Source organism: Mercenaria mercenaria, chromosome 6, assembly GCF_021730395.1.
Source record: "Mercenaria mercenaria strain notata chromosome 6, MADL_Memer_1, whole genome shotgun sequence".
Classification (NCBI taxonomy): domain Eukaryota; kingdom Metazoa; phylum Mollusca; class Bivalvia; order Venerida; family Veneridae; genus Mercenaria; species Mercenaria mercenaria.
In genome coordinates, this window is record NC_069366.1 from 17853448 (window position 1) to 17866100 (window position 12653).

At 33.8% G+C, this 12653-nt stretch overlaps 1 protein-coding gene across 1 annotated transcript; it reads right to left on the reverse strand.

Annotated features, from left to right (window-relative positions):
• Positions 1–5131: 5131 nt before the first annotated feature.
• LOC123549525 (perlucin-like) lies at positions 5132–11556 on the reverse strand. The gene is made up of 4 exons (XM_045337682.2): positions 11233–11556; positions 10932–11038; positions 9160–9250; positions 5132–5447 (listed from the first exon to the last, which is right to left on the reverse strand). The coding sequence occupies exons 1-4, from the start codon at positions 11411–11413 to the stop codon at positions 5224–5226; spliced, it is 603 nt and encodes a 200-aa protein (XP_045193617.2). The 5' UTR covers positions 11414–11556; the 3' UTR covers positions 5132–5223.
• Positions 11557–12653: the final 1097 nt, after the last annotated feature.

Consider the following 12653-nt stretch of genomic DNA (forward strand, 5'->3'; position numbering starts at 1 on the left):
ATATTCGGCCTAGAATGAGAAAGAAGAGTAGATGTGTCTATGTGAATGACATTGTACCGTTTACTGAAACCGAAGTGATTTACAAATAATGTTAAAACGTCCTTAATTTCAGGGATGGTGTAAATGTTGAAGTGCCTGATAAATCAGACCGTATGCACTTCAGGTAAGATTGCACTTGACAAACAGGTTCGTCGGACATTTAAGAGATTTTCGAAACATAGTAGTAAGTATTACAAGTGTAATTTCGCTTAAAATATCTGGGTCTAGCACTTAGAAGGATTACACCATTTAGTAAGTATTTGTCTGAGAACATCTGAAACGGTTACGAATCAGAACAATTGCTTTCGAGTTTTGGAATATCGCAAATGCAAGGCTACTGATAACATGATACGGTATATCACATGCAGACATATATTTGAATTATAACTAATTAAAAAAATAATGCAGTTAAAAGGCTCGCATTCATGTTCAAACGGAATTATCAGACCTAAGAATGATTATATATCATATATTTTCAAGTATTAAAATTAAATCCACATATCGCATTTTGTTTTACTTCGTTTTCGGACAAAACGTGGCAACGTGTGGACTTTCATACCATTACGGCTGATTTGTACTTTCTATACTTTTCCTTTAATCATCGGATTTTGTTCAGGATCAAAACATAAATTATAAAATGGGGCTACTTTCAAAACATTACAAAAGAAAAATGAATAGTTTGAAATACAAAATCAAGTCAATGAATGAAAATATTACATGATATGTTTTACTTTATACATGCATGTACAATATCAAGTGTATGATACTAAAGTTTGTGTGTAGTTAATAATATACAATCAAATGTTTAACGTCTCGGGAGTGTAATAAAACCATTAAATAAAAATGATAAGGCCTAAAAAAATTCTTTGTTTCCGGTAACATGCTCAAAATTATTAGGGTAGGTAGGTCGGAAAATTAAAAAAAAATTGGATTTTTTTCATTAAGTGAGACTTTTCGGAAATTACTTTTATGTCAAAAAGTGAATACAAATAAGTAGATTATGCCTTTAGAGCATCAGTAAGTTGATTTCTAACATCACTGACTATGTTTAAAGCATAAAACGTAAAGTTCTGCAACTTTTTATTAAAAAGTTGAAAAAAGCATTCTCCAAGGCCATAAAAACATTTAGGGTCGGGCCAAAAATTTAGGTTATGTTGGGATACCGGAAACAAACAATTTTTACGCCTAATACACTAGTGTAATAAATCTTTGACGTCGATGTCGTTTATAGTATAGGAGACATTGATCAAATTGTCTTGTTTATATAGTAAAAAGAGTAGAATTTTTTATCATGTTCCGACAGACTGACTTGTAGTAGTATATTTTCGATAATTTACTCTACAGAAAATAGGTCAGAGACCACCCATTCAAAAAAAGTACAGGGAACCTACTGGGAATGAGGTAAGTGTATACTTGGGAACAAGGTAGCGTCTGTGCGTTCTGATTGGTCAGTCATGTAAAATAACCCAAGGAGTGATTTTTTTCAAAATGGAATATTTTAACTGCATTTAAAGTATTTCATTATACATTTTGACACGTCCGCCCGCTTAGCTCAGTAGGTAGAGCGTTGGTCTACGGATCACGGGGTCGTGAGTTCGATCCTCGGGCGCGGCGTATGTTCTCCGTGACTATTTGATAAACGACATTGTGTCTGAAATCATTAGTCCTCCACCTCTGGTTCATGTGATGTGGGGAAGTTGGCAGTTACTTGCGGAGAACAGGTGTGTACTAGTACAGAATCCAGGACTTGTAACTATTACCAATATGTCATGTATGCATGTTGGTATGTGGCGTTTTTCAAGCGCGCAGACACCAAATGCAAGCGTACACCTTGTAACATCGAAAATACTATTTATTGATTTTTTCATTACAGATCTTCGAGCTAGACCAAATATTAGGTCCATTTTTTATTTACATACATCAATTAAAAACTTACAGAACCTAAACTAGATAACTCTTGTATTGTCAGTCTTCCAGCAGTTTGGTATTTCGCCAATTTTATTATTAACAACAACGACAACTGTCCGACATATTTTGTTCGACGAACTAATTTCCGCACCTATTCCATTCCGAATTCAGTCCTGTTTACAGTAATCGTACATTTTAGCTCAGATTATTATTGCCGGATCTTTTCTCACAATAGTGGGTCTATAATTCAAATTCGACTGATCTTGACCTTTGACCTTTAATACACGTATATGGCTAAATGCAAAAAAAAATAGTCACCCAATAGACAGGAACCTGGAAAGAAAGAGGAAATAAAACGGAGTTATTTGTACAAACTTGAGAGGATGCTTTCGACGCAGTTTATCGACTATCCGTCAAGTGGTTCATAAAGAGTTGTTTACATAAAAATATTTTCCTCTTGAAGCTCAAATGGCCCCTTAGGGCAGTCAAGAAGAGCCACTTGAAAATGTTGGGCAAAGTTCATTCATGTATGGTAAACACCATTAAATGATTCAAGACAATAAGTGACTTAATATCACATCTGACTTTTTTCGGCCAAATAGATTTTGTCGAATTTTAAAGGTCGAAAAATTCCTTAATTATTATTTTATTGTTTTACGCCAGTTTAGCTAGATTTCTAACCCAAAACTACTGTTTCCTCCAAAAAAGCAGCATTATCTGCCATTACTTTACATTTACACATTTTAAAAGATTTAAAAGTTCTAAAAAAGGTATTTCGAACAAATATACATGTATATGACAATTTGTGTTTCTTAAGAAAGTCAGTTTCTAGATGCAAAATTGTGCACTTTAATGATTTTCAATATTACCTTCCAATTTTGACAAATCTGCTGGAGTAGGGAGTTCAATTTAAACGAACTAATTATATTGGTTACGTAAATATTATATCGTCGGAGTCGATAAATGAGAGAAACAATCAGAAATTTCTGTCTACGAGAAGGAAACTGTCATATTTGCATTTAAGAATTTTAGAATCTGTCTATTTTGGACTTTGGCAGACGATAAATGTAGTTAAGCAAAACCATTTGAACAAACTTGAAAGACGACAGTACAGTGATGCTTTGCACCATAAGATGCTATGAAGATCCATTATCTGCTTATTCATAAGAAGTCGTTTAAAGGTTTATTTTCAGCTCTGAGAGCCCCTAAAGGTGATCAAGCGTGATAAATTGAACATGGATGCTACAAACCAATCAAGTTTGGTAAAGATCCACAAAGTGACACAGAGAATTTGTTAAAAGGTTTGTTTTTGCATTTAAGCACTGGTGAGACCAAGCAAAATTACGTGAACAAACTGAAAACGGTTCCATTCAGTTCTCTAAGTGATTCATGTAAAGTCCTTTAAAAATATTTCAACTTTTCGAAATTTCGAAAACAATAATTTCTCCAGTTACCCTTAAAATCAAAGTTGGCTTTGAAATATGTTTCAGCATGAAACAGGTTTGGCTTGATAAACTTTAATATACAGGCAAGAATATAGTTAAAACAGGTCTTTTGAGGCATTACTTTATAATGTATAAGATAACAATCCATCTTAAAATAAATATTCAGCAAACATTTAGAAAGTTTTAGTAACTAACGTTTTGATAAATAATAATTGTTGGTTTGTCACAGCGTTTTATATTTAGAAAACATAGGAAATTTAAGACACTGAAACAGTCAAAAGTGAAATCCTCCTGGTAAGCACGTGCTGTGAAGATTTTCAGATTCTGTATTTTGAAAACACTACCATGTTTAGAGCAAATGTTTATTGTCGTTGTCACCATAAAAAACTCAGGATTATATACACACAGGTTCCAAAAGCAACACAAGAAACTGTTTGTTTTTATCCAAGAAAATAGCTGTCGAGCTTATTTCTGTATATTTGCCATTTTCAATTAAGTTCAATGTACATATGACACTGAAATATGATCAAGTGGGTGGAAATTTCTTCTGCATACAAAATATTTTACTAAGAGTGTTTGTAATTGATTGTTGGCAAGTTGTACTATAATTTGTCAATATAGATTTAAAAATATAAACACTTGGTAAATGTTCTAGGTGTACACTTTTGAACATTAAATGAATGAAAGAAATAGTAATCTTATTTTAAATACACTTTTATAAAATTTGGGGCCAGCTTCACGAAATCTGTTTAGAACAAAGTTTAAACTTAGGAGTAAATAAAATCTGGAAAGTAGATATCTCGGAAGCACCGAGAACAAGGCAAACAGTGAAAATTGCAGACTCGGTTTGATTGAGTCTGTTCATGAGCAGTAATGGAATATGCAACACTGCCCACGTCCCATAGCACCGGCTTAAGCAGTATTCAATCTTCAAATCTAAATGAGTTGAAATCAATGATCCCGAAGGACCAGAAAATATAACAACACTGAGGTGAAGTCGGGGCGACTTTTTACGGCCGCCACACAGCACTTAACACCAGCTGTTGTGAAGTAAATAAAATCTGGAAAGTAGATCCCTCGGAAGCACCGAGAACAAGGCAAACAGTGAAAATTGCAGAATCGGTTTGATTGAGTCTGTTCATGAGCAATAATGGAATATGCAACACTGCCCACGCTCCCTAGCGCCGGCTTAAGCAGTATTCAATCTTCAAATCTAAATGAGTTGAAATCAATGATCCCGAAGGACCAGAAAATAGGTGCATGTTTCACAAACATAATTTTAAATAGATACATGTTAACTATTCGGCTATTTTTAGAAAATCAACCAAAGAAATATAAATCAAATCTGTCATAAAATTGAATTAATGAACCGTTTTATTTTATTTTTATTTTATACATTTTTTTTGAAAGATAAAGGTCATTCTGTGAAACAAACGCGTTTCAAAAGTTTATACCTAGGCGAAAACTAAACAGGAAGGTTATGAGCTTTTGTAAAAAAAGTCCCCCTCCGCCCCCCACCCCCTCCCCACCCCACCCCCACCACCACACACACACCCTCATCACCTCCCAAGATTCATAAGTCTAGGGAAGTCGCAGAAAAAGTGTTTCTTACTTCAGTACCAAAATCACGGAAGCGTGAGGAATTAAACATATGACCAAAATTCATGGTGCACTAATCTCGTGTGATAAAAGAAAACGTGTTCAATTGTGGAAATAATTAAAAAACGAAAATACATATAAAACATACAAAGCAGCATATCTGTACATGTTACGGAGAACATATAGTCCAATACTTAATATTGAATGTTAGAAAATATTTTTCAAACATATGTTAGTCCGCTTTCTTTTCGCATATAAATTTACGTTTAGCCGAACAGCTTCCGTCATCCCATTTAAAATCCATACCAGGATGAAACAAAGCACAATCCTGAATTCCTCCAGAATTATCGGGTTGGCCTGCATTCCAGTCTGTGAACGAAGCCGCGTCGTCAGTACCATACCATTTAAATTTTCCCTCTGTCTCAACATCAGTCAAACCAATCGAGTAATAAGCATCTGTAGAGAACAAAATTTATATATATTTTATAAAATGGCACAGTCCTCACACTGTTGAGTTAAATGGCAAAATGTTATAGACTATACACAAACCATCTTGAATGCAAACGTTGACAGTCATTACCTTGATTTTATGCATATCGCAACCTTAATATTTCTTAAAGTTTTGCTTGTTACATTTTACTTTCACTTTACTTTACATATTACGTCATGTGTTTTCCTACTTCCCAGAATTATTTGGAACAATAAATCACTTGCTGAAGAGCATTGCATTGTTAACATGACAAGTACTTTAAATATTTTAATTTTATGAAGGAATGAGGTTGTTACTATTTTCTTATTTTGTATTCACCAATTTATTAGTGTCAAAAAGGAATAAATGAACATGTTGGACTGAGTTAGTAGCACATTGGATCACTCTATGGCTGTGGCACTGAGCTTGCGGGACTGAACCGTTAGCGCAGATCTGGATCACTATATGTAGAGATGGTACATACCCAAGGAAACAACTCTAAAATTATTAATAAACTGAAGCCAACATTAAAGCAGTGATCAACAGTAATAGAAAAACGAAATAAACCATTTCCATTAATTGATCAGGCGGATAAGGTAAGACACATATTTGTTTAAGGTATTAGAACACTAATAGTAATGTTTACAAAATGCCTTTGCTTGGTATATTCTGAAAGGTTACCGTGTTTTGCACTTTTTTGCAATTTTTAAACAACTTTTACCGTGCCGGTTTTTATAAATTTTGTATTACTTTATCTCCTCAAGATCAAGTAGAGACAAATTTTAAAAGTGAGAGCCACTATCCAATTATAAAACACAAAATTAAAATGTCACTATCATTTTTTCTAGGGTGCCTCAAGTAAACGGATTTAATGGGACAGAATTCATACTTCAACATTGAAAAAATAAGGTCGAATGCTATGTTTCTGTTTTAAATTTTGCTTACTCCATTTAAAAATAACCTTAGGACAGACGTAAAACCTACCCAAATTTCTTCCACAATATATAATCTAAGAGTCAAAGCAAAATAGAGAACTTTCACTGCATGTAACTCAATATTTTTTTAGATGTGTAACTCTACCCCTTCTGTTTAAGTAGTAAATTCACTTTGAACACCAAGAAATCGCTTATAAGATTCATCTTTTTGCATTTTTGTACAAGAAATCAATAATAAATAAGGGGAAAAAATTGGTCCCAATAGGGCTTGAACCTACGCCCCGCTAAGAATTGCAGTAAAAGTAGGTTTAAGATAGGAATTGAATAGTCTTCAAAAAGGAGGTTCTCTATTAGTGATCTAATACCTTATATTAAAACTCTTTGTCATCGAAATAGAAGATGCACATTTTTCTCATGACTTTCACGTTAAAGTTATATTACAAGCAGACATGATGCCCTGCAAGAAGGTTTAGTTGCATCAAAATTAAAAAAAAAAAAAACATCCATTTTACGATTTAAAAAATGTTTTTGACTTTTGTGCTGAAGGACGCTCCCTGTCGGTGAGCAAACGTTTGGGTAAACATACTGCATATCCCACAAGACAATGAACAGTAGCAAAAAAAGATAAAACTGAGATCACATATTCATAACAGCCTATGCAGAATAATGTTATATACTTCACTTCAGTTCATTGTTTTAAACATATTTCAGAGCCTGTACTCATATATTTTTCATCTCTATTCTCTTCGGGGGTACTTCGCTGCAAATAAGACAACAGAAAGTGCCACTTTCATCAAATGTAATTTTATTAATATAAAATAAATCATACGATAACGTTGCTTAAGAAATAATAAGTTTCCAAGAGTGGTTTATCGTAGAATAACCCGCGTTTTGAGTTCTTATGCGTAAGAATATATCATTTCGCATAATCTAAGGACGGCCAGTACATATTTATACAACCTCGTCAGGTATATTTATGTTTTTGACAACACAGAAAATGACGTCACTCGACCTTCAGCTATTTCCGGAAGTAAATAAAATGAAAGTAGAAATGCTAAACTTGAAAACGAAAGCCGCATTTTGATTCGTAGGTAGTCAGGGGTCACGCGCAGGAGTCACCCCGTCTAAATGTATGCGCGTGGACGGACCAAGGGTACATTGATAATTTTGGAACTTCATCAAATCGCTCAAAATGTCATTTTTGATGTTGTCTGAGAGTGTCAGTATATGCCTCAGATGTAAGATATAACCGTATTTGAGAGCTGCAGACCTAGACGTTTCAGAATTTTTTTCAAAATAAGTTTCGTGTAATAAATGTTGTTTCTACGGAAGCGTGAAAGGGCCATCAGACGCTAATACGTTTTAGTACGTTAAGGCTGCGGAAAGGATAAGAACGAAAAACTAGGGTTATTCTACGATAAATCACAATTGGGTACTTGTTATTTCCATTCTAACACGACATACTAGTATCAACAGTGTTAGAAAAAATAGTAACGTGAGTGGTTTATTGCAGAATAACCCGAGATAGATTTTGCTCTACATGTATGTAGGTTATTCGCTGGTCGTGTTAGAATATTGCATATAATACAAGTAACTTTAGTAATCCATAGCATTTACAACCCGCATTAAGTTCGTCATATAAGTTTAAAACAATTTTCTGTGTGAGCCTTACATTTAGAATTATATCCAACCAACCACTTAATAATTATCACCCACTTTGAGTCATTCATCAGTGGAAAAAAGCATTGATGGTAAAATGATTAGTGGGTTTGTTTGCAATATAAAATCTTTAATAACTTCGTTTACATTAATGTTGGCGTAGTTTTGGTGTGAATTCATAATAATGAGCATACCATTCTCGTTCAATTAGAATGTTATATGAGTTTTAAACTATTGGATTTTGAGTACATAAAAAAAACAAAAGAAATTTCAATAAAGCCTCTTTCTTTGAATTGATACTATTATTGAAAGTATTACCCTGTGGAGGCTTTTGGAATCAAATAGTTCTGTTGTTTTTGTTTTTTTTTTCAAACAGAAACATGAAGAAAATATATACATAATGAGTAATTAGTGCGTGAAGCTATCATATCACAATTTCAAAAACGTACCATCTCTAATGATTGTGGCATTGATCTTGTGGGATTGAACTGGTAATGCAGTTTAATTTTGGTCACTGGCTGATTTTGGCACTGATCTTGAGGGCTGAACTAGAAGTGGAGATTGGATCATAGTAGTACTGAAATTGAGGGGCTAAACTGGTAGCGTAAATTTAATCACTTTAAGATTCTGGTCTGCTGGATGTTAGGGGCTGAGTTTTTGGGGTTGAATTGTTAGCGCCAACTAAATCACTATATGACTGTGGTACTGTGCTTTTGGATTGAACTGGTAGCGCCAACAGGATTACTGTATGATTGTGGCACTGACACTGAGTGGCTTAACTTGCAGTGCAAATAGGATCACTGAATGATTGGCATCGAGCATATGGGACCTAACTAGTAGCGCCAACTGAATCACTGTATGACTGTGGTACTGAGCTTTAGGGGGTAAACTTGTAGCGCAATTTAGATCACTGCGTGATTGTGGCATGGAGCTTGTGGGGCTGACCTGGTATTGCCGGCTTGATCACTGCATGGTTTTGGTACTGAGCTTCTTGGGCTGATCTTGCAGCGCAAATAAAGAGATGAAAATGCAAACTATTTATTCATATTTAATTTAACTAACAAATATGTTTTCAAAAAAAACTTTCATTTACAGCTTATCTGACCTTTTAACTCTTTCAGGCGATTCTTCAGGAAAGAATTCTCAATTTCGCTATCGATGCGGACCATATGAGCACTGTATTCCACGCAAAAATCCTGGAAACAAAAGCATGAGTTTAATTGTGTATGTTTAGTTCAAAGCTAGTCGATCACATTTAATCAACACTTTATGACATGCTCGAGTCTTCATAATATACCCTATTATAGATATCTAAGGAACCTAAATGTACAATACCCTACCAGAAATATACGTTTTAATGTCTTGTGAAAATGTCGAATCTACTTCTGTCCAATGTGAAAATTTTACAAATATTTCTTATTCAGAATCCAATAAAATACCTGTTAACATAATCATATGTTAGTAATTTGAATATTTCAACAACTGCATACGTCATTTTGCAATGGATATGAAAGGGAAATTCCAGCTCTTCTTCTTGACTAAAACAAACCATTTGCAACTGTTAAACATCTTATATTCCTTTTGCATTATTTTTCTGCAAAATTTATACTCATTTTTAAAACAATTTGGTTTGGCAATTATGTTAGAAATGTACATTTTAGATACCCGTCAATATCTAACATATATAAGGTGTTCGATTAAGGTATTAGATCACTAATAGTAATGTTTGCAAAATGGTCTTTGCTTGGTATACTCTGAAATGTAACCGTGTTTCGAACTATTTTGCAATTTTTAAACAACTTTTACCGTGCCGTTTTTTTTTTATAAATTTTGTATCAATTATGGTATCTCATCAAGCTTAATTAGAGTCAAATTTCAAAGTGAGAGCCACTATCAAAAACGTTTGCGGAGAACTCATTTTACCATTAATTTTAATTATTATAAAGAAACATCAAACTATTGGTAAACAATTATAAACACAAAATAAAAATGTCAATATCATTTTTCTATGGTGCCTCAAGTAAACGGATTTAATGAGACAGAACTCATACTTCAACATTGAAAAAAATAAGTTAGAATCGCGTGTTTCCGTTTTGAATTTTGCTTTCTTCATTTTAAAATAACCTCAGGGCAGACGTAAAACCTAACTAAATTTCTTTCACAATATATAATTTAAAAATGAAAACAAAATAGAGAACTTTCATCGCATGTAACTCAATATTTTTAAAGATGTGTAACTCTATCCCTTCTGTTTAAGTAGTAAATTCACTTTGAACACCAAGAAATCGCTTATCAAATTCATCTTTTTTCGATTTTGTACAAGAAATCAATAATAAGTCTTGAAAGAAGTAAAAACTTACTAGAAAAAAAGGAAAAAAAGAAAAACAAATTGGTGCCAGTAGGGCTTGAACCTACGCCCCTCTAAACATGCAGTAAAAGTAGGTTATGGTAGGAATTGAATACTCATCAGAAAGGAGGTTCTCTATTAGTGATCTAATACCTTAATGCAGTTGAGTACAATGCATCTGGCTTGAAGCTTCCAATTAAATCATCAACATGTTAAAGGCCTGACTGACTACTATAGAAAATTGACCAACAACAAGTTTTGTTCTTTAGGATCATGGAGAGCAGCCAGTTTAACCTTAAAAAACTTAAGCAGGAGGTGAGCGGTGTTACACATTTCATTACCTCTCATGAAGAGACTCAATTAAACCGAGTCTGCTTTTATGTTGTCTATGTAATCTATGCTTCAAAATGTTCTTTTCGTATCTTAGAAATTGACCAGTAAAATGTTGAACCTGTGTAAATTCCGACACATTTAAATAAATCGAACATTGTAGCTAGCATAACAACTGTTAGCGCTTATAAAAATGTTACCTCTGCACTGACTAAGTCCTTCGGAGTGTGTTGAAATAGGTAACAAGAACCCTGGAAAGATATCCATCCATCTGGACAACCTGGCCGCCGTGTATTACACTCAGATACTACAAAATAAAATGATCTTGTATATTATTTCTAGAAAAAGAATTAGTGTTAAGCAATACGGAATGAGGTATGTCAGCATTCAAGCTTTTAAGCCATATACTTCCAATTCGGTATAAATGGACCACATATGTTAGACTCTATTACCGGGTTTTCTCAAACGCCTTACAAAGTCAACACTGACAACAAAAAATACCTTTCGTGTTTTTGACTATATCCTCTAAAAGTTCCAGTTTGTGTTCAAGCCTCAAGACTTTAGACAGTGTTTGTTCCTCAAAATGGTAACGGGAACATTGCTGCTCCTCTCCTTTACTTAGAGAAAAATACGCTAATATAGTTACAAGTCCTAAAATTCTCAAAATTCTCAAAATAATCATTTTGCTAAGCTCCAAGTGAAAATGTTGATAAATTCAGTGTAAATGGTGAATATAATGTACTGAAGCTACTTAAGTATACTCAAGCAAGCTAAATAATGTTTTGGTTTTCCCATAACTACCAAATAACAAAAACCAAGTTTTGATAATGTCTCACAAACTACTGAAATTGTCAAACATTTACATTATATAAAGGTTGTTTATATTTTAAATGATAAAATAACTCTCATAATTTTTTGCGATGCAATTACTATTGTGTAAATATTTCAGCCAGGTTTCTTATGGAAATTACATTATATATACAGCGGTAATTAGATCGTCAGTTTTGTACTACGGAAAATGTGCTGTCTTTACTGGTAGCTTTCTAAAACACAAGAGCAAGAGCAAACATATTTCAACTTGCAAGCCTCGATATGTACAAAATATCAAATTTCAATGTTCCTAAATGACATTGAATACAACATCTCTGACTCCAGTCAGGGGAACACTTTTCTTAGCGAAATCAATTACCTTGACCTTGGATTCGGCCTAGAAGGAGAAGAAAGAGTAGATGTGTCTATGTAAATGACATTGTACCGTTTACTGAAACCGAATGGATTTACAAATAATGTTAAAACGTCCTTAATTTCAGGGATGGTGTAAATGTTGAAGTGCCTCATAAATCAGACTGTATTCACTTCAGTAAAGATTGCACTTGACAAACAGATCAGGAAGATGTTGTTGGTCGAGCATTTAAGAGATTTAGACATAATAGTAAGTGTTATAAGTGTAATTTCGCTTAAACTATCAGAATGGAGAACACTCACACCCACTCACTCCTTTAAACAGTCCTCACATTAAACAGAACTGTGCTGTGCTGTGCTGTGCTGTACTGAGCTGTGCTGTGCTGTGCTGTGCTGTGCTGTGCTGTGCTGTGCTGTGCTGTGCTGTGCTGTGCTGTGCTGTGCTGTGCTGTGCTGTGCTGTGCTGTGCTGCGCTGTACAGCACTTAAATAAATATTATGTCATCAACAATCATTTTTGAATCGACTTCTTCTTATTATTATTATTATTGTTATTATTACCATTATTACTTTTTTGCAAATTAATAAGTAACAGTCGATTTGCTTGATTATTATGTTTTATATTAAGATTTTAACCTGTATAAAATTAGATGAATGTGTAAAGAATTGGTCTCAAATGTATAATTATCAATGGTGAAAGAACGACACAACAAATTGGGGATATTGTGCTATAAACTTGAA